The sequence below is a fragment of the Ailuropoda melanoleuca genome, chromosome 16 (genome assembly GCF_002007445.2).
Source record: "Ailuropoda melanoleuca isolate Jingjing chromosome 16, ASM200744v2, whole genome shotgun sequence".
Lineage (NCBI taxonomy): Eukaryota > Metazoa > Chordata > Mammalia > Carnivora > Ursidae > Ailuropoda > Ailuropoda melanoleuca.
This window is the reverse complement of record NC_048233.1, coordinates 38,239,283-38,262,746: the sequence shown is the minus strand read 5'-3', so window position 1 is coordinate 38,262,746 and position 23,464 is coordinate 38,239,283. Positions and strand designations below refer to the sequence as shown.

At 36.2% G+C, this 23,464-nt stretch overlaps 1 protein-coding gene across 6 annotated transcripts in view; it reads left to right on the top strand.

Moving 5' to 3' along the window:
* The window catches only part of SENP1 (SUMO specific peptidase 1), a 61,432-nt gene that overhangs the window by 6,477 nt on the left and 31,491 nt on the right, over positions 1-23,464 (top strand). For 4 of the 6 annotated variants that reach the window (XM_034644720.1, XM_034644723.1, XM_034644721.1 and 1 more), the window contains exons 4-10: positions 1,330-1,414; positions 2,423-2,464; positions 6,854-7,013; positions 11,288-11,459; positions 18,375-18,478; positions 18,561-18,847; positions 20,367-20,421. In XM_034644720.1, coding sequence (XP_034500611.1) covers positions 1,330-1,414; positions 2,423-2,464; positions 6,854-7,013; positions 11,288-11,459; positions 18,375-18,478; positions 18,561-18,847; positions 20,367-20,421 — 905 coding nt within the window. The remainder of the gene's footprint in view (positions 1-1,329; positions 1,415-2,422; positions 2,465-6,853; positions 7,014-11,287; positions 11,460-18,374; positions 18,479-18,560; positions 18,848-20,366; positions 20,422-23,464) is intronic. The other 2 variants (XM_034644722.1, XM_002920303.4) reach the window with 1 other exon arrangement.

Here is a 23,464-nt window from a genome sequence, read left to right as displayed (position 1 = left end):
TACAGAGAACAAACTGATGGTTGTGAGGAGGGGAGGTGGAGCAAAGTGGATGAAGGGGAGTGGGAGGTACAGGCTTCCAGTTAGGTAGTGAATAAGTCACAGAAATAAAAGTCACAGCATAGGGAATATAGTGTGACAGACGGTAGCTACATTTGTGGTGAAGATAGCTTAACATATAGAAGAGTTGGATCACTATGTTATACACCTGAAACCAATGTAACATTGTATGTCAACTATGCTGAAATTAAAAGTTTTTTAAAAAAGAAAAAAAGGGGCGCCTGGGTGGCGCAGTCGTTAAGCGTCTGCCTTCGGCTCAGGGCGTGATCCTGGTGCTCTGGGATCGAGCCCCACATCAGGCTATGAGCCTGCTTCTCCCTCTCCCACTCCCCCTGCTTGTGTTCCCTCTCTTGCTGGCTGTCTCTCCCTGTCAAATAAATAAAATCTTTAAAAAAAAAAAAAAGAAAGAAAAAAAGTCTCCAGCTGGTTTATTTGCACATTAAAGGTCTGAGGAGCATTGTTGATAAAGCGGTCTTTCTCAGTAGGAAAGCCATTACTAATATGGATGAGACAGTTCTTTACTGTGTGAATCTCTCCCAAGCAAAGCAGAATGTTTAGCATTCTTGGCCCTTGGGCACTAAGTACCTGCAGCGTCTGCCCCCAATAATCATTTTTAGTAACTGAATATATAGTCACACATTTCCAGATTGGTACTGGGGTGCATCCCCACCCCTGATTAAGAGCTTCTGTGTGAAGTTATCAAAAGATTCAAAAGCAGGTTCATTTGTCACCCTCTTTGATAAGTGATAAAACTGACTTTCAGAACAGGATATACTATGTGCATATTTACCTTTAACGAACATTCTTTGAATTATGTTGTATAACAGATACTTTGCCTGTTTTTCCCCTTGAAGCTTCAGTCATTTCATCAGATTGTCTATGCATTTTCCTTTCTTATTAGTATGTAGTTTTTTTTTTTTTATAAAGATTTATTTATTTATTCGACAGAGATAGAGACAGCCAGCGAGAGACGGAACACAAGCAGGGGGAGTGGGAGAGGAAGAAGCAGGCTCATAGTCCAAGAGCCTGATGTGGGGCTCGATCTCATAACGCCGAGATCACGCCCTGAGCCGAAGGCAGACGCTTAACCGCTGTGCCACCCAGGCGCCCCTATTAGTATGTAGTTTTTAAGTAATATATAAAAATATATAGTTATATTGAATTCTGAAATATGACATAATTTTGTTTAATGATACATTTTTCCAAGCATACATTTTTATTCCATTTCATTGTCAAAAATATGACTCAAGAAAAATCTTTTGCTTTGTTTAGATTTTACCTTCCAGGGAAGGAAATTTGGACCGATCTTATACATGTTCTACAAGAAGTGCAGCTTATAATCCAAATTGTTATTCAGGTATGACATATTACTTGGAGTCACAGCATTTGTACCATTCAGATTTCTTCCCAGCAAATTGTGTGTGTTAACCATCTCTAGAGTGAAAACCTTGTCAAAAGCAAAATGGTATTTTCTCCACTAAAACGTCACTGTGTGTTGAGGGGGAGAGGGGAGGTTACTATAATACTTTACTGACCTAGTCTCAACCACTTACTTTAATGGAAAAGTTTTTTGGGGATCCATTCTCTTTCTTGTTCATTATGTCACTGTGAAAAGCAGTACCGCTTTGGTTTTGGCTTTTTTTTTTTTTTTTAAAGATACNGGAGGTTACTATAATACTTTACTGACCTAGTCTCAACCACTTACTTTAATGGAAAAGTTTTTTGGGGATCCATTCTCTTTCTTGTTCATTATGTCACTGTGAAAAGCAGTACCGCTTTGGTTTTGGCTTTTTTTTTTTTTTTTAAAGATACATATGTGCGATGTAAAGGATATTTGTTTTGGATTGATATAAAGCACAGAGTTAGCCTATTTCTATTCTGCTTAAAACCATGAATCCTGAAAAAATTATTTCTACCCAAGCTTGTCCCTCCATCAGGGCAGGAAATGTTAACTACATGTTTCTATCTAGCACCTGCCACAGCCATGCTTGCATATTCAAGGGCTTGCCTGTTCAGCTTGTGATCCATGGCAGAAGTCAGCATTCTCAGGCTATTCCTAGTCCTTGGCCTGCCGACTTTCCATCTGCCCCCTTCCTAAGGTTAGGACTTCCAGTGATCTTCTGGTTCTGTCTTGGGGAAAATAAGAGGTTTTTGTTGGTTAGCTTCCTGGCAGTATGACCCAGGAAAATTATAGTTCCTTCCCATGTCTTATCACTCCTAATGCTTTAGTCTCCTCACCTTCCCACAAATATGGGAATATTAGTAATACTGTTGAACCTGCCCTAATGGGATTTTTATAAGGATAAATTGAGGTAATAAATATGAAATGCAAATAATAATTATTGTTGTTATTTGGCTTCCTCAGGATTCTTTGTCAGCAAGATGAGATCTCCTCCCCTAAAAAGACGTTAGTATGATGATCTTTTAGATTTATATTATATTTAAATGTCATTTAGGTGGGTGGTACTTTACCCTGGGCTCTGAATTTCCTCTCTTGGTATGGGAAATGGTCTCCGCAAAGTATGTGCATAGTTTGTATAGGAAAATCAGTTAACTGGCTCAGAAAGTAACTCTGCCATCATTATTATTGGAAAGGCCTTTCTGATGAGCAGAGAGCTGACATCTGGTTGGATAGTTCATTATTAATCCTAGGGAAAGGACAGTTGAGTGGATAATGAAATGAGGTCATTAATATTTCCATTTGAACTCAGGCTATGTTTGCTTATAATTTCTTATGTTGATTTCTTATGTTGATTTACCATTGGATAGAATATTTGCTTTTAGTTTAAAGTAATTGCTTAATAATAAACAATTATATATAGAAAATTATACTTAAAATCTCTTGACCATAACAACTCTGTGGCCTTGTCCGTGTGTACATACATGATACACATTGTATGATTCAATACATATATTTTTTAGCCCAATATTTTAATTTTTACTTTCCATCTGTTTACATGTTATTCTTCGTGTCTTCCTTTTTCTGTTGATTTCTAATAATCCATGGAACTGATATGCACATTCACAATGCTTTATGTGCAATTCCAAAATCCAAAAAGCTCTGAAAACCAGAAATTCTTTTCATAATTCATTTTGCATCCAAACTGACCTGACCTGAATTCATTCCTTGGCAAAACCCACATGAACTGACATGAAGCTATTTATATTTTGTCTTCTATTTATTTATGTAAATATGAGTATTTATATATTTCACTGCAGATATATCAATATGTTTGATCACAGGGTACAGCTTCAGATTATAACTCGAAGTGTTACATAGTATATACCAGGTTATCTTTATAAAATTCCAAAAATTTTAAATTCACAAGTGCAGTGGGACTTAGGGGGCCTTGATTTAGGATTATGGTCCCATGCCTTCATTTGCTTCATTATTTTCTCTATAGGTTAGGTTCCCTCCACACTCACTATTTTTAGCTATTGTAAATAATATGACTTAAAAACATTTGTATATATAGCCTTTTTTCTTTTAAATTTCATTACACTCTTGATATTCATAAAGGATATGCCCGAGATCTTCTCAAATCTTCATGTTCTTGACTATGGTGGTCTTTGTCCAGATTCTTGGCTTTCTACTCAATTACATGACTCTTGAGGGGTACATTTTTCCTATGTTTGTCCTCATACCATAAGTTGACCCCCGTATTAAAATCTTACACTGAAGTTTTGACTCTCATTTGAAGGCCATTTTTTAAGAAAAGAAAAAAAATTACTCCGTAACAGTTACTGTATACATGATAATGAATAGTGAATAACAACAGTGAATAAACAAAGCCATATTGAAATGGGGATGCTGAGCTATTAGATTCATTCTCTAAATTACAGCCTGAAGCAGAGGATTCGGATATGCATCTCTACCAAATTTCATCTCATCCCTGACCAAACAAATGTATGGCATGTCACAGATCTCCAGGATTGCTCTCTGACAGTCAGAATTTTAAATCTGTGAAGACCAAGGGTTTAAATACTTTTTTCTTACAGTCTTCACTTTAAATCTACTTTTTACTGTGTATTTTTCTTAACTTCATTCCTTTGCTACACCCATTCCAATCGATTGTAAGTCCTGCGGAATTTTGTCTCTGCTCTCTCCTTTGTATGTCTTCTTTTCCGATAATCCCCACATGGATTTCTGTGGTCAGTCACCGTGAGCTTCATTGGTTGATTGGGCGAGATGAGGGTCTCCAGTTTACCTGCCTTAGTCTTCTCATTCTGTCTTGGTGTTTGTCTCCTCTCTTGCTGTTCTCTTTTCCATGAAGGTGAAAACTAACATGGGAAAGCCCCAAACTTTAGAATCTAGGGTCTGGAGCTTACCATTTACTGCTTTACTGCATCTGCCTCTCTATATCAAGTTTTTAAAAAGTCTGCTTCTTAATCCACTTAAGATTAGACTATTTAAAAGAATCTTTTTTAGAAAGCAGAGAAAGTGCAACTCTTTAATAACTTACTTCTGGTCAGACATCAAGACCTCTTGCTTTTATTAAAAACACAGTTGAAAATGAGAACATTTTAAACACTAAACAAAGAAAAGTAGATTAAGATGAAAATAAATGATTTTGCTCATGCTTAGAGTCATTATCAGCATCTTATCTTTGGAAAATATGTTAAATTACGTTGCCAAAGTGGCATTTAGTAGATGATTTAAAGCATCCTGCTATTTATAATGACTAAACCTGAAAGTTAACAGGAGCAACTGATGATGGTTACTTTCGTTGTAAGTGATTGCCTGACATACTTTTTTTTAAATATAAAGTTTATTTCATTATGTCCTTAAAAGTATTGCCCGTCCTTGTAGAAAATTTGTAGAGAAAGGTAGAAAAATACTCATCGTGCTATTATTGGAACACAACCAAAATTAAACTTTTGGTATATATCCTTATAGTTTTGTGTGCGCGTATCTGCACATAATAAGTAATCTTATTTGTGGCATTTGCCATCTGATTTCTTAATGATGACAGAATATCAGGTTAAATAACATCACTAAAAAACGTCTGTCTGCGGCCCCATGTGTGTCCGTCTCTAACTCTGCTTGATTACATCATCAGTAGAAGACTGTTGATTGCTTTCACTGAGTGGGGATGGAACCACCTTGTTCTGGTTAAACAGACTGCCTGATCCTGTGCTTTTCCCTTGCATTTAAAAGCTAAAGCCTTTGTGAGGAGGCTCCTCTGACTTATCCTTGGTCTCAAATTTCACACTTACCAGGGTCATTTTGCATTTTTTGGTAGACATTCCTCAAGTAGATATCCCTAGTTAGATTATTCCCTAATCATATTTTAGCAAAAAAGTGTAAGAGACAGATTTCTACTGTTATTACTTTGCATTTAAAGATTAAAATGTTCTGGTCCTTTACTGATACTCTAAATTAGCCTTATGTTTCTGTCCTTAAAGTAATAGTACTAGAAGCTAAGTCTAGATACTGATTGCAAAGGTACAGGGTTATAATTCATTTTGAAAATAAATTTAATTATTAGATTAGGTTCATCCAGTGGTGAATCAACCGGTACTAATACCACCCCTGAATGCTGCTTTTTTTCTTGTCTTATTTATCCTAAGTCCTGATAGTCCTGATCTGAAAAACCCACGAAAAACAAACAAACAACAAACCCACAGTACGAAACTTATTTTTGTCAGCCACCTTATTTTTTGGATACAGGATCAAAAGCTACATTAAATATTTTAAATAACATAATGTGCAGATTTCCATAGTCATATACTTTGAAAGAGGATCTTCAAAATGATGTTAGCATTAGGCAAAAATTCAGGAAATAGAGAATTATCATTCTCATTTTTCCACTGGTGCTCCTCAGAGTTCCATAACCTGACATCCAAAGTTATTTGAAAGGTGCTGTTTTAAATTGTCTGATCCTGCTGATGGGGAGAGGTGGATTTAGAAATTATTCTATTCCTGGGGCACCTGGGTGGCTCAGTTGGTTGAACAGCCAACTCTTGATCTGGGCTCAGGTCTTGATCTCAGGCTGGTGAGTTCGAGCCCTGCATTGGGCTCCTCGCCGGGCATAGAGCCTACTTTAAAAAAAAAAAAAATTATTCTATTCCTAGCTGAAATTTCAAGAGACTTTTTCTTACCCCAATTTGTAAGCCACAAGTCAGGAGATTCAGATAATAAATAATCCTCACTTAGTCTGATTGGAGTAACAGGCATTGGAGGGAGTATTGATATGTCGGATGATTATGACATTAAATGACCGAAGGTTATCATACCAGAACCACATGCATATGATGGGTCGTTCCTGCCATAAGCCAGCCAGAATAAGCAGCAATGAGGTTATCTCTGCTCTTAGAGAGAGCCCCGGAGTCGTGAACGTGGTAATTAAAAACAAGAAAGTGACACCAGCTGCTTATTAAGCGATAACTGTTGTTCATTTGAATTACAATTCTCCTTGGCCCTCCACCTGCTTTCTTACTGGTCTGGCCTACCTTCTTTCAGGCCCAGGCCTGGGAGTGCTTGCAAGATATAGTTGGGGTAAAATGTTGACTTTTGGTGGACACCACGGAGTCACATTGATGCAGATAAGGCACATGGCTGTGGCAGGATTCAGCTCCTTCATCAATTTTCAGGTTAGTATGGCTGAATCAATTATAGTTTGTAGAAGTTCCCTTACTGCAGACTTTACTGGCAGTTGAGACTGGGATCTTTCTTCATGAGAGACATGGTGCTTTACCACGTTACTTTGGAATACAATGTTGGACATGGTTGCAGTCATATGGAAAACTACGACTGTAGGTATTTGTCTAATTATTCAAACTTTTATTCTTTTAGACAACCCTTCCTCAGACAGTTTTCTTGGCTCAGGAGATTTAAGAACCTTTGGCCAGAGTGCAAATGGCCAGTGGAGAAATTCCACTCCAGCATCAGGTTCAACTTTACAAAAATCAAGAAACAGCCGAAGCCTTTACCTCGAAACCCGAAAGACCTCAAGGTAGGTATTCTGGTCTCCTACTTCACAAGCCTTTCCTCTGATACAAGAGAAAATGACCATAAGATAGTTGTTGACGTTGGCTATGTATGTGTGTATGTATGTATGTATTGGGTACAAAAAGGTGGTTTTATTAAAGCACGGGGACAGAACCGTCAGGCAGAAAGAGCTGCTGCCCCTGGTTTGTGGGGAGCAGCTCAACATTGGCGTTTTAAAGGAGTAACACCGTTTCTGAACTTTAATCTGTGAAAATATGGAAATATCCATTTTAAACCTTCAACTTTTAATTTACTTGGTGCTGAGTTTTGGTGACAGCCAAAATTTCTCATTTAGAGGAGAGTTTTGAGGGAGATTTTGGTGTATGTGAATATTTTGGGATTAATATGGCTATTATGAATCTTAAAGTAGAAATCATTCAATTTCTACAGCTTCAGTAGCAAAAAAATCAGTATATTTTATAGGCTTTCACATGAGCAGAGACCTGGCTTAAACCAAAGAAGTTCTGCACCTCATGGCTTTAATCAACTAGACCTAAACTATTTCTCTTAGAAAATAGAGTTACAAAGAACTTTTTCCTTTTTAGCCCAATTTCATAAGTGCTACCTTTTCCCTCACCAAGCTTATACTGGTCATTAAAGACAAATGAAGTTTGGCTTAGAAACCTTCCCTCAGGAACTTTATTAGTAAAATATTTCTTTTTTAAAATATTATTTATAACTTCTTAAATTTTACTCTGGTGATGGATTTTAGGAATGTGGGATCATTTAATTTCCTGTTTAGGCAAGGCTAAGCCTTCTGGTGTTAATAGAAACCAACGAGATGGGTTTATTTTATGATTATTAGCACATGGACTCTGGAACATGTGTCAGTACTCCCAGGGCTGATCTTCCCCTCTTCTTCATATATTTTTAAATCACACAAGAATTCATTAATGCATTCACATTGTAAAAATTAAAACATTGCCAATAAAGCTAAAGATCCTTGACCATTCCTCACAATCCTATTCCCTTCCGCTTGGTGTGTTTCCTTCCAAACCTTTCCCTATGCTTGTTTTTTTTTTTTTTTAATTCATATGTAGCATGAGATACATGCTATGTATACTATGAAATGTATAATGCTATTTTGTTTTCATTTAAGATTTTCTGTATGTATCATTTGGCAAGTTGCTTTTTTTACTCAGTAAGGCCGTACTGTTATTTTTTTAAATAACATTATAGAAATAAATACATGTGCTTTGTAAAAAATCAGAAAATACAGATAGGTAAAAATAAAAAGTAAAAACATCATGTTTCCACCAGTGAGAAATCACCTCTGTAATATCCTGGTACATATCTTTTCAGATATTTTTCTCTGCATTTACATGGATTTTTTTCAATGTGGTGATTATTACCCTTAAGTCTCTTACAATCTAGAACAGCCCCTTTTTCTTATGACATGATTTTTTTCTGCATAATGTTCCACCTTTTGGATTTGACAGGTTTCTTCCTTATAGTATTATTTTGTCATCTGTCCTCTGTATTTTTTTTGTAAACTAGATTTTTGTCTTGAATAAAAGCTGGTTCTGTTTTATCACATTAGAAAACCTACAAATCTGGTCCTCCTCATTAGTGACACTGGATTGACCTCTGGATTCGGGAGATAACAATCTGGTCCTTTTGTACAGTTAGGTTTTTCCCCCTTGTGATGACTAGAATGTAGCCTAAATGGTGTTACATTGGCATTATATCAGTGACCAATTTCACATCAGCCTAGTAGTTATTCATATCAATTGATAATCCTTACCTGATAATTTTTTTAAATTGAGGTGAAATTGACATACAACATTATATTAATTTTGAGTATATAACATAACGATTCAACATTTGTTATATATTGCAAAATGATCACAGTAAGTCTAGTTAACATCTATCACCATACATAGTTACAAAATAGTTTTTTCTTGTGTTGAGAACTTTTAAGACCTACTCTCTTAACAACTTATAAATATGCAATACAGTATTATTAGTTAGAGTCACCATATTGTCCAGTCATCCCCAGGACTTACTTATTTTGTATCTTGAAGTTTGTGCCTTTTAACCTTCTTTGACCTGATAATAGTTTTATTAAGAGTTAATGAAATAGTACTTTCCCAGTGCTACCATTTCTTCTGTACTTATTGTCATTCTGCTATGAAGGGGAGCTTTTTTTCCTCATTAGGTAGGGTTGTTTGGTACCTTGAAATACATTACTTACTGGAAAGGCAAAACATAGGATTAGATCTTTCTTTTTCATTACCAATTTTCAAAGTAGATTTGTTTTTTTTTTTTTAATAGCAACTTCTTGTGGTTCAGATGAATTTTTCTGTTCTTTTTTAGTGTCATTCCAAATTCAGTCCGCTACAATCATTATTCTTTTAATGTTCACATTCTCACAGCTTTGGCCACTGGGAGTTCCTTCAAGCTCACTGCTGTGTCTGGCCCAACCTCTTTAATTGTAGGTAGCATCCTTCCTTTCTGGCATTGCAAGATGGCCTCCCCNAAATACATTACTTACTGGAAAGGCAAAACATAGGATTAGATCTTTCTTTTTCATTACCAATTTTCAAAGTAGATTTGTTTTTTTTTTTTTAATAGCAACTTCTTGTGGTTCAGATGAATTTTTCTGTTCTTTTTTAGTGTCATTCCAAATTCAGTCCGCTACAATCATTATTCTTTTAATGTTCACATTCTCACAGCTTTGGCCACTGGGAGTTCCTTCAAGCTCACTGCTGTGTCTGGCCCAACCTCTTTAATTGTAGGTAGCATCCTTCCTTTCTGGCATTGCAAGATGGCCTCCCCACTGTTTTTTGTTTAGAAGAAAGTCTTTTGCATTAAACACACACACACTCTAGGAAGCATCAAAGCAAAAGGAATTGTGGGGAATTCATTATATCTTCACCAGACAAATTACACTGCCCTTGCCTTCTTTTTATAGCAGCATCCACCCATCCTAAGGAAATAAGCCTGTTCCTGAAATTCTGATTCCTTGTTTCTTTCCCCTCTCTGACACATATAGAAATTTGTAATTTGAAGAGTTAGAGAGAGAGCATGTAAGTGATTTCTTTAAGTTTGTATTTTAATTCCAGTAAACATACAGTGTTATATTAATTTCAGATGTACAATATAGTGATTGGACACTTCCACACATCTACCCCAGTGCTCATTACAGCAAGTGCACTCCTTAATCCCCATCACCTGTCTCTCCCACCTCCACCTCTTCTCTGGCAACCATTAGTTTGTTCTGTATAATTAAGAGTCTGTTTCTTAATTTGTCTCTCTCTTTTTCTTTTTTTTTCCCCTTTGAGAGAAAATATGAGTGCTTTTTGATTTTCTTTATACCTAGTCTGATTTCATTTGGATCGAGATCAAATGTACTGATTTAAAAAGTTGATTTCATTGAATTCAGCTTAGTCGGCTGTGTAGCTCTTATTCTGCATCCTCAGCAAAAAAAAAAAAAAAGAAAGGAAAAGAGAAAATTCAGTATGCTGAGAGCAAGTAGTAGCTCATACTTGCTGGGCAGTAACAGATGAAAAAGACCACATAGAAAGAACTTTAAATTATTAATCTAGTCTTAGAGATAAGACTGGGTTTTAAGTTAACAAAAGTATTTTTCCTGCCAGTTTTTTTTCCCCATTATTTGAAGTTTAAAGAAACAAAAACAACATTCTCCTTCTGAGGAGTTAAATAGGCCAGAAGCATTGACAGAGTGAGGTGGCTTAGGAGAAAGCCTTCTGGTTGTTTGTAATGAAGGAAGGGAGCCATCTGTTGGTTTTTCTAGGAAATTTAAAAATTCAGTTTAAAAGCTTCATTGAGAGGCTTCAGCTTTATCCATCTTTGCATATTTAATCTTAAAAATAATTCCCTCCAAAGGACTTGTGGGAGGAGGCTACAGCGAGTAAATGGAAAGCATATGTTAGATCCCTCAGACCCAAGTTTTGTGAAGAAGTCTAACTTCATATACTTGTCATACTGCACAGGTCTTTGGTTCCTGACCAAAAGAACGGTAAAGCTAAGAAATACAACTTTAGTTTGATAATTATGTAGTATGGCAAATAGGACTTTTTAGGAGAAACTGATGCAGCAACCCATGTATCATTTCTTGTATATTTACCTCAAATGGTACATCTCTCATTCTACCCATTGGTGTTGGTTTTGTTGACATTTTGGTGGTTTTTATTAATTCTTGAAAGTAGGTTCGATTTTCTTGCTGTTCTTTTCTTACAAACTCTGGGGGTTTTTTTGTTTGTTTTGTTTTTTTAGTGGATTATCAAACACTTTTACGGGAAAGTCAAACCATCACTGCCATGTGTCTGCGTATGAAAAGTCTTTTCCTATTAAGCCTGTTCCAAGTCCATCTTGGAGTGGTTCATGTCGTCGAAACCTTTTGAGCCCCAAGAAAACTCAGAGGCGACATGTTAGTACAGCAGAAGAGGTAAGGAAAACCTGCAACAAAGGCTGCTAAAGGTTAGAATCTTTCCCTGTACTTAGCCATTTGTTCCTTCTGATTTAGATGTTTATTAACCATTCCATTTACTTAATCCTTCCTGTGCTTTTTCTTTCTAAATTTTTTGAGTGCTGTCATTATGCTAAAGGAATTAAAGAGAGACTTTAGCAGGACTTCCTCATTTCTCTTACTGTTTTCTATTCTTGTTGAGCAGTAGACTTAATTTTCAGTATTTTCTAAATGACTTCTGATACATCAAGCTATCTCTGTTCTCTCTTTTTTGGACCTTTCCTCAACTCATGTTTCTTGTGTTAAGACTGTTAACCTTTCTGGATTTGATAAAATACTTGCCCTTATCTCTTATTAGGACAATTTTCCCCTCATTATAAAAGGAAAATCAAAAAGCCAGCTAAATATCTTATGTCCCTTCATTATGAGTAAGAAGATCTTTGAGATCATAGATATTCCCCAAAAGAAAGATGTTTTGTCGATACTTTGGTTGTTGTATGCATTCGGTAAACCTAAAGGAAAAAAAATCAATTCTGTAAATATAATATGGCATGTAATTTATGTGGTAGAGAATGTGCTTGTACCTTTTAAATATTTATTATGCATCTAGTCGGCTTTGGACTGCTTGCTATGAAGATACAAATAAATAAAAATACCTTACATTTATGTAGCTTATAGAGTTTCCAGTATGCTTTCCACATGTATTATTATGTTGAATCATTTTAATCCTGTAAAATAGGTAAAGATGAGGTAATATCCACATTTTATACACATTAGGAGAATAAAGGTCAGAGGTCACACAGCTAGTAAATGGCCAGCCTACCACCCAGGTCTTCTGGAGTCTAGTCTGGTATGCTTCCTGTTATACAGCACAGTGGTGTGGTTCCAGCCCATTGGAGCTTACAGACTGGGGAGTCAAGAATACAGCATTTTGTGCTAAATAATTAGAGAATTTGTTAATGAAGATCTTTTAAGTGGCAAAACGTGATTATTTGTGACGTGGTTAGTAAAAATGCTGTACGTTCTGTTAGGTTTTATGCTTGTATTGAATCTGAAATATTTAAGCAGAGGATGGCAGAGCTCTAGTAAGTCATATGTAGTAGGGAAAGGGTAGACAAGCAACTGGCAGCAGTTGCCTTTGGTGATAAGAGCTGAGCAGTTATAAAAGTGAGATTTATCTTTCACTTTTGTACTACTGAATTTAGTACCATGTATGTATTACTTATTACATAAATAATATTTTTAGATTATTGGGGTTGTGCTTCTGCTAGAGCCTAGGCAACCTGCGGGGTGCAAAGGGACTCGTGGGGAAGGAGACAGCAGCAGCATGGTGGTTGGATATTGGCTTCCCGACCCTCCCCTACCTCGCATGGCTGCTGCTGAGATCACAGGGATCCTTAAGACTATCTGTGTTCGTTGTTAAGCCTGCCATTCACCCACTAGGCAAGTAGTCCTTTGGACCACTCAGTCCCTCCTCTTGTCACTTCTACTTCCACCTGAGGACTTGGGCCAGCTGGATTATTTTCAACCCTCCAGGCCACAGGCTGGCGCAGTGTAGGACATGAAGCTGGAGTTCACTTTCCTTCTACAGTGCCAAGAAGATGACAAGGATTGAATCTATTCCATGCAACAAGAGATGCAGAAAATTTTGCATCAGTTAGTTGTGTTTAGGTCTATATTCTGCTATGAAAAGGGACTCACTTGTAGTACAGAAATAATGGAATCACCCATATAATACAAGTAAGACAAAATATTGGACCAAACTTTATTAAATCAAAGTATCAACAGATTATTTATTTAGTGTTGGATAGTATGGATAATCTAGATTAAAATATAATACTTTTTTTCCCCCGGGAATAAAGAATTTACTGGTGGGAGCTTACAAAGTGGAGGAAAAGTTATTTTCCATGGAGATATTGGGATCTCCAAGGGAGATGCAGTTGCTTACGTTAACGAAGGAAAATTATGTATTAATGTTACTGCTGGATTTATCACCTTCAGGAATCTAAAGCCATCTATAAAATTAACATGATGTTGTTACCACTGCACTGCTCAGTCTTAAAACAGGCGTTTAAAGAGAATACATAAAGAAGAATTTGGAAATATGTAAGTGGTGACTGGACCACCACTTGACTGATGGCTGATTCAAGGACATCATTAAAGGAACTGTACTATCAAATAGGGTAACCTCTAGTCAGATGGGCTACTTAAATTAATTCAGTTAAAATTTAAAAAAAATTTAGTTTCTCAGTCACACTAGCCACATTTCAAGCCACATATTGCTAGTGGCTACCATATTGGACAATACAGATACAGAATATCTCCGATACTACTAACACTGTTTAGATGATATGGATTTCTGTTTGGGAAAGAGAAAATACTAGGGATTTAAAAAATGTAAAACAGTAAAAACTCAAATAGTTTCTTTCCACTTAGTTGCTTCCAGGCATGCTTCTCTGCAACATACTGAGCAACATTTTAAGATGTTTGACTTCCTTAATAGATGACAGTGGTGGTTTTATTCTTTGAAAACAAGACAAAACAAACTTTACAATTTTGTTATAACCAAGAATTTTGGACTCAAAAACAGAAAGTTGTTGAATTATGCACTTTTGATAATTGAAATTTATTTATATAGTATAAAGCTCTTACTTTAAACAGAATCAGAGTTGGGAGATTTATGAAGTTATTTGAGTAATTTATAACAAAAAGTTTTACTGGTTTTCTAAGATTTATTTTGTGTTCTCTGTTAAATTTTTATAATTTTACAGACAGTTCAGTTTTGTGATGGAGACTTAATAGAAGCATCTAAATGCAAGAATCTGCCACATTTAAAAAAAAATAGAATTCAACACCTTATTTACCTTTAAACTGTTTTAAACTTTTCTTTGTCCTTTATTATGTTTAAAACATAACATTAGCCAGTTTCTTTTACTTTAACATATTATCCAATCATTACTTCCTTTTCTCTTAATTTCCTAATTTGCTTACTCAGTAGAAACAGTTTAATAAGTAACGTACAGAGAAAGATGTTTTCTTTTACTTTATAGTACCAGGTGCTCCAAAAAAGAATTGTGTTTGAAGTTTGAAGTGACTTACCTTTTTGCATTTTCTTTTGGTAAGGCCAGATATTATGTATGTTCTTTTGAGAGTTGCTGGGACTATCATTTCTTTGCCTGAAATAGAAGATAAATTATGTGACCTTTAAATTACCATGGAGAACAGTGAAAAGTTCTTAATCTTTTTTCTATAGTTTCTTTTTTAGACTATAAATTGAAGCTGAAAGTATGAGAATTTAAAGGACCTCAGATAATTATTTGGAATACAGAACATCTATTCCTGTTCATTTTATGGTGTCTAATGACTGTGAGGTTGTTCAGGCTTAGACAGAGGCTTTTCTTTGAAAAGCTGGGGAAAATGATCAATGGGTAACCTATGTGTGTTTAATTGATTTTTAAAAATTAGTTCTTTACATTGAATTAACCTAGATTTGTCATAATTTACTTTAGCTGAGTCACTTTGGTTCTTCATGTTTTATTTAGAAGTATAAAAATTTATTCTAAGAAACCATTTTGCTATGTGATTGATGTGAGGGAGGAGAGGAGTGTTTTTAACTTTACGGTTAAAGTCTGTAGGGTACCACAAGCAAAGATCCTTTCTATGTCAGTGTGCTTGTGAAGTCTTCATGTAATGGAGATATTTTTTTACATTCCCTTGGTATGCAAAGTAACCTCTTACACCAATTTCTCTGCTTTATTTTTCTCTATGTCAGTGTGCTTGTGAAGTCTTCATGTAATGGAGATATTTTTTTACATTCCCTTGGTATGCAAAGTAACCTCTTACACCAATTTCTCTGCTTTATTTTTCTCCCCATGATGTGATAATGCAGTCAGAGCTTTTTAAAATCTAGTTTGGATCAGAGGGTAGCTCTATTTTTAACTTTTTGAGGAACCTCCGCGCTGTTTTCCAAAGTGGCTGTACCAACTTGCATTCCCAACAACCGTGTAAGAGGGATCCCCTTTCTCCACATCCTCTCCAGCATTTGTTGTTTCTTGCCTTGTCCATTTTTGCCATTCTAACTGGCATAAGGTGGTATCTCAATGTGGTTTTGATTTGAATTTCACTGATGGCTAATGATTTTAAACATTTTTTCATGTGTCTGTTAGCCATTTGTGTGTCTTCATTGGAAAAGTGTCTGTTCATATCTTCTGCCCATTTTTTTATTTGATTATTTGTTTCTCGTGTATTGAATTTGAGAAGTTCTTTGTAGATCTTGGATACCACTACTGGGTATTTACCCCAAAGATACAGACGTAGTGAAGAGAAGGGCCATATGCACCCCAATGTTCATAGCAGCATTGTCCACAATAGCTAAATTGTGGAAGGAACCGAGATGCCCTTCAGCAGATGACTGAATTAAGAAGATGTGGTCCATATATACAATGGAATATTACTCAGCCGTCAGAAAGAACAATTACACAACATTTGCAGCAACGTGGATGGGACTGGAGGAGATTATGCTAAGTGAAATCAGTCAAGCAGAGAAATAATTATCATATGGTTTCACTCATTTATGGAACATAAGAAATAACAGGGAGATCGGTAGGAGAAGGAAGGAAAGAATGAAGGAGTGGTAAACAGAAGGGGGAATGAGCCACGAGAGACTGTGGACTCTGGGAAACAAACTGAGGGCTTCAGAGGGGAGGGGGCTGGGGGATTGGGATAGGCTGGTGATGGGTATTAAGGAGGGCACATACTGCATGGAAGCACTGGGTGTTATATGCAAATAATGAATCATGGAACACTAAAAAAAAATTTTTTTTTAAAAATCTAATTTGGTAGGACAGTGAAAATGAACTAAAATTATTGGTTAATTAAGAGTTAATTTCCATGACCCAGGTGGTATTACTCTTCTGATTTGCCTTCTCTCCCTCCATTTTACCGCTCCTGAAAACAACGTACCGTTAACCCCATTGTATTGTGGGTTATGAATTAGGTTTTTTGGTGTAGTTGGAAAGTGGGGTCAAAATTTACATTAGTGGATGTTAAAAAATTTCAATCATTAAAGTGCCAGATAACACAGCTTTCCTGTATATAGATCACTATGGAGTTGGCTGGCAATCTCTTAAAATCTAATAATCTATAATGATGCTTCATTCTTCAGACTGTCTACTTAAAGAAACTTTATAATAGCAAATTTAGATTTTAATAAAAAGGCATTTATTTTAATTATAGTTTATAAATTTATCTCTTAGATACTCATGGCCTCCCCAGTACAATAGCCAAAAGCTGCAGATTTGGTGATTGATATTGATGTATACCTGCTAACCGTTATCACTTTTTGTGCTTGTCACTGAAGTGCCTGTCCAATACTGTAGACCATCTCTTCTCAAACACTAGAAAAAAGGACTGCTCTCATCTTAAATATAGTATTAATGTAAAAGGGATAAAATAATGACGTTTATTTTCACCATATAGAAAAGTGCAATTTGTTTTTTCTCTTGGGTCTATCTTTCTGCCAAATGCTCAATGAATTCTACCTTATTACTCGTCTATTCAAACTTAAGGAAGCTCTTTCCATAAGGAGTTGTCATGCTTCACAGTTCAAGGTGAATTTTGTTAGATCAGTAACACTGCAGTGACAATGTGATTGAAATTTACTATGTAGCAGTGATCTAGAAGAAAAAACTTAGTGTCTGTTTGCCTTTGCATAGATAGTTGTTTAATTCATTCTGCTTTTAACATTTATAATTGGATACAATGCTAACGCACATATTGAAATGTCATAGTGCAGAATGCTACTATCCCTGGTACAAAGTATTCAAGTTATTTTTTGAAGATTGGTGGTTGTATTAAACTGTATATAAGATTTTTTAAAAAAGTACCTATTATTTAGTGAATGCAGCCCATTGCTTCAGGGGGTCAATATAGAATAGACACTTTCCTGTGGTTACAAATCCATATGTAATCTGGTTCTCTGCCAAGTGACCTCATTTCTTACTGCTCTTCTCATTCACACTGACCTCACTTTTCCTGGAACACATCAAGCGCATACCTGCCTCAGGGCCTTCGCATTTGCTATTCCTCTACCTGGAATAGTCTTTTATAAATTTCTATGACTTATCTCTTCCCTTGATACAGGTTTCTGTTGAAATATCACCTTTTTAAAGGGGTCTTACTTGTTCTTGCTATTTCCCCTCCATCACTTTCTATTCCCTTATCTTTAATTTTTTCGTACTATCTGAATAGTCTTGTTTGCCATTCCCTTTAACTGTAATGTAAGTTCCACAAGGACAGAACTTTTATTCAGTGCAGTATCTCAAGTGAGTGGTGCTTAGTACGTATTCAAGTCAATGAATGAACTCAGTACTGGGGCTTAGGAAGAAGAGTAAATATTAGAGTTGGAAACCATCTCTGGAAAATACCTATACTCTTAAAAACTGGATAGAGTAGAAAACAGCAAGGTATCCCACTCTGATTTTTACCATTCTGGTTACTTCCTTGTTGGTTTTCTAGTAGATGTCAGGAATCATTGGGTTTGTTGGAATCCTAATTGAGAGATCCTCAAATATTTTGTTTCTGGGACTCCATCAGTTGACTCAAAAATGATTGCCTACTGGCCTTCTGGTTTCATATCCTAGAGCCTGTCTGCACTGTTATTTACATATGTGTCCCATAATTTTCCAAAATATACTATACCAAAATAATATACTATTTATTTCATTTAACTCCTTATAATTTTCTAGAATATCCCTAATGATAATTCATAATTATCTTGAGGAACTCTATCCGAACTTTAGCAGAACTTCTGCGAGTCTAGATGCTGCTTTGAAAAAAAAATTTTCCTTACTGGCTGTGTCTAAGATTTCTTTCTTTTTCTTTTTTTTAATGTAGACAGTCCAAGAAGAAGAAAGAGAGATTTACAGACAGCTGCTACAGATGGTCACAGGGAAACAGTTTTCTGTAGCCAAACCTACCACACATTTTCCTTTACACCTGTGAGTCACAGAAACGTATTTCAAGTGAATTTTATTCTACATTTTGTTACTTGATATTGAAACTATATTCTTCTCTTGCTAGGTCTCGATGTCTTAGTTCCAGTAAGAATACTTTGAAAGACCCACTGTTTAAAAATGGAAACTCTTGTTCAGCTCAGATCATTGGCTCTGATACTTCATCATCTGGATCTGCCAGCATTTTAACTACCCAGGAACAACTGTCCCACAATGTGTATTCCTTATCGTCTTATGCCCCAGATGTTGTGGCATTTGGATCCAAAGATTCTGATCCTCTCCATCAACCCCAACATCGCCACTCTCTTCTTCATCAGCCAGATAACTTACCAGCTTCAAATACACAATCAGAAGGTAGAATTGGTTTTGTATAACTATGTTTTCAATCCTAATAGCCAGTTAACTGTTTATGGGATCCGTGTGAATTATAGGCAAGGTTGTAATGTGCATGTAACTTAATTAACATGTGAGAAACTTTAAATACATATAATTCAGTTAGCCATACCACAAATAAACTAAACCTGCAAGTAACTTACTTTTTTCTTACATGGAGATGCAAATGATTTCATATATTTTACTTAAAAGATTAACTTCCTGAGCAGAGTCTAGAGTCAGAGCACAGTCAGCCCAATTACTTCAGTGCTTTCTGTGTTTCTAGTACTTTACAATGACCATTAAGTACTCTGAAGTTCTGAGAGTTTTGGAACATCAATTAAGTATTGAAGTAAAAGTTCTTAACCAGGTAATACTTTGAAAATCTGTATAGTAGGCTTATGCATTTTAGAATGGTCAGCAGGAAATTTCAGAAACGAAAAGTTTTCTAATTTTCAGCTAACCAAAATATCCAGACTCTTAGCACTCCAGTTAATGAAGGTTTTCTATGATAATTTTGTTTGCATAGTTTTTCCCTTTTTAAGGTTATGTGTTGTGTGTATTTATGATAGTATGTATTTAGGTATATAACTTAAAACAAGTTTTAGGTCAAGTGGTTGCACGTTAGGGATCTTTTGATAGATCAGTCTCTAAGGCTCTTCCTTCCTTCCTCAGATTGTTTGATTTTTTTTTTAAAGATATTCCTCATTTTCTTAAAATTTTCACTTGGGGATTAAAATTGTTGGTGGGATCATTATATAGCTACATGTATTCATGAAAACCTTTATAAAATTTTGTGAAATGATTTACTGGGAACTACCATTAAAAAAAGCCTTTAGCCTCGGAAACATACGTTGTATGACAAAGGCTTAGATGCAACTAAACTGAAACAAATATACTATAGTACATTGAAGTGTTTCATTCCTTTTCTTGTACCATTTAATAAATAATCTAAATGAGGTTCTAATTATTTAGATTAGGACATGAACCTTTAGAAGGACACAGTTCCTGCTTTTATCAACACCAAAAATAAATGATGAAATGATAGAATTTGTACTTTTTAGCCTCTGCCACTTCTGTAGCCGTTCCTGTCTTTCTACCTTCCTTCCCTTTCCCCCTCCCTTCTTTTACCTTATTTGGTCTCATGGTAGTTCATGAACTGAAGACTTTTGAGAAATCTTGGCTTGTTCTTGTTCCCCAGGTACAGAAAGAAGCAGCACAGGAATCAGGCACAGCGGGAAGGAGATGATGAAGGGCATATATATTTGTATTTTAGAACGACTGCTTTCTTTGTGAGGCAAGCTCTTCACTAAGCCCTATTTCTGGCTGAGTGACAATGGACCTGCCTCTCTTTCTCTTCCATCCTACCTTTGTCCTTATGCTGCATTATTTTTATGAAAATAGAATATAACAAAGTATGGGAACTTAGACTTCAGACATTAGAGTATATAACTGTGTAGGATTTTATTAATAATGATATGCTTTTGTGTTTCTTTTTTAGGATCAGACTCTGTGATTTTACTCAAAGTGAAAGATTCCCAGACTCCAACTCCCAGGTAAGCTTTGGGAAAAGGACATTCTCGACATATTTTCTTTTTCTTCTCTTTAATCACAATTTCTTCACTAAGAGTTACGTAATAGAAAAGTCAAACTGCCTCAGTTCAGTCCTCTTGCCTGTGTTATTTGAATTATTTCAGTGACTTTCTGATTGGTCTCTCTCTGGCCTCCTTGTTGTGCTTCATTCCATCTTCCACCATGTTCTCAAATCCATTCTTTGCCTGTTCTTTTCCATCTTCCATTCTGCAACCCGAGTGGTCTTTTTAAAATGCATATCCGATTATTCATTAAATTCCTACAAGAGTGGCTATTAGACATAGAGTCAAGTCCAAACTCCTTAGTATGGTATACAAAGCATTTCCTCCACACGCATGTTCTTTCCTATCACGTGTTCTTTCCTTTAACAAGTATTTATTGGTAACTTACTGTGTGCCAGGTCCTAGTACAGACACTGGGGATAACAGTCGTGAACAAAATGAAAGCCCTGCACTCAGCTTACATTCTGGTTATAAGAGGTATAAGGAAAGAGATGGGGGACAAATAGTGAATAAACAGATAAACATATGTCTGGTAGTGATAAGTATTGTGAAGAAAAATAAAGCAGGATAACATATAGACTGGGGTTAGGGGGCCACTGTTTATCTGGGTGGTCATGGCAAGTCTGATAAGGGACATTTGAGGGGAGACATGATGAAGGTGAGAGGAGGAGCTGTATGGGAAGATGGGACTCTTTCGTGTGTTTATTACATGCTGAACTATGATGTGATATGTACTTACTTACCTTCGTAGTCAGCGTTCCTTCTGCCTGGTGTGTATCCCCTACCTCAACATGTCTATCTAAAGAAGCAGGAGTCTCTTTCTCGTCTTTTAAGTCTCAATTCAAATGTGATCTGTATGATGCTTGTAATTGAGTAGGTTACTACTTAGGTCGCAATTTCTTTGTCATTGCTGTTTCTGTGGCCTTAACAATTCAGTTGCTGGAATGATAATAGTATCAGTTTTCCATTGAGGAAGTTAGGACTACTGGAAAGTTTTTTTTCATCTCAGTTTCTGTACTTCTTTGCAGCTTTCCTATATGTCCTGAATTTTTGATATTTAAAGAAAAATTCTCTGTTATAGTTTCTCAAGGAGACTTTACAGTTTGGAGTTCTTGTTCTTAATACATTTTTTTTTCTTGAGTCAGACCTGGGTTCTGATCTTGTCCAGGCATCATGTAACTTTGGACAAGTTACTTTTCTGAACCTTAGTTTCCTTATCAATAAAAATGCCAGTATTAATACCTTACTATTTATTGAATTACTGTGAAGGTTAACATACACAAAAAGCACTTATAAAAGTATTTTCACACATAGTACACAAAAGAATTATTCTTTCCTGGGAAAAAGTCAGATCTCCTGTAAAGAGTGCTTTTAGTTCTTTAATGGTTCTTTACTCGGTGTGCCTTTCCTTTATGGAAGATTTCTCTTAGTGATGCCTGAAGAATGAGATGGAGCGAGAAATGGTCTGTTGGGGAAGGCTGATTGAATAATGCTGTTTATCACAGTTGGAGCCTGCTCTCCCAAGGCTTGGTTGATTGGCTCTTTACTCTTAATCTCCCACCACTGCCTCTTGGTTAAGGTCTAGCAGTGAAGATCTGCCCTTATTTCCCAGAATATGCCATGCCGTTTCCTGTTTTTGTGCCATTGTACATGCTGATCCTAACCCCTGGAATTTCCTTTCTCTCCTTGTCCACTTGTTAAAGTCTTATTTTGCTTTGCAGAATCTGATTCAGATGTTATTTGTTTCTCAAGACATTTCTCTGACTTCTCCAGATACCATTAGCCTTTTCTTCCAGTACTTCTATCCCTATATCTTGTTCATTACTAATACCTTTGCACTAATCACCTAATGTTGATCATGATGCCTGGCACATGATGGGGACTTAGTACATAAATCTTTGTTAGACATGCATTTTCTAGAAAGCCTCAAATGCTCTCTTGAGTAGCTCAAGTACTCATCATCTCCCTATTGGTTTAAGGCTTTGGTTTATTGAAAGGCACATTGCAAGAGTAGAAAACACAGTCTTTGGAATTAGACATAGTTTCTAATCCTGACTTCCAAAATAGATTATCCTCTGAACCTCAATTTCCTTTTCTGTACACTATGAGTAATAATTCCTTATTACATATTATATTGAGGTTTTAACTAGTATGAGAAGTATCATGAGGCTTACCTACTGGAGCACACCAGCAGAGTTTCACACAGAGCACTGAGTAGGTGCTCATAGGTTGGTTTAGTTCTTACTGTGTGCTTCAGTCACATGAAAAATAATGTATAATCTCTTTGAAAAGCAAAGAGTTTTTGCTATTTTCCCCTGCATTTTACTTTCCTAAGCCAGCAAATACCTCGATCCAGTGAAGAGCAGCACTTTTCCCTTACATTATTCATTTATTCAGTAAGCACTGAGTACCTGCTTTGTGCCGAGCACTGTTCTTGGTGCAGAGGATACGGGTAATAAACACAAAACACAAAAATTCCTATCCTCATTAAGTTTATGGTCTAATAAGGAAGCAGACGAATTTCAATAGCATGATCCAATACCATGAAATTCTGGGCAATTCTTGTCACTTCTTTATATTGTGCAGTAAATGTGTTTTTATGTCCATTTGTTTTTAGTGTCACACACTAGGCCCCTCACAGTGCTGCTACTGATCCCTGTGGCTTTCTTTCTTGGTTGTTACATCAGTATTCACTGTGCCAAGGGTGTAGGCCACTACTCGTATGTTCTCCCTTTATTAACCTCAGTGACAGTGGGGAGGCAATAGAACAGCATTTTCATTGCCAAACCCTAGCCTAAGGATGATTGGGAGTACTGATTCTCAAAAGGTAGGCTAAGGAGCAAGGGATACCCTCCTGAGTCCTTGTTCTTGCCTTCACTAGGACAGACTGTAGCAATTGAAGAACTGAAAGGGACTTCGATTTCCATATTTTACAGATCTGAAACTAAGACCCATGGAAATGATGTGACTTGGTCAAAGTCACAAGGTGAATCAGGGACCACTC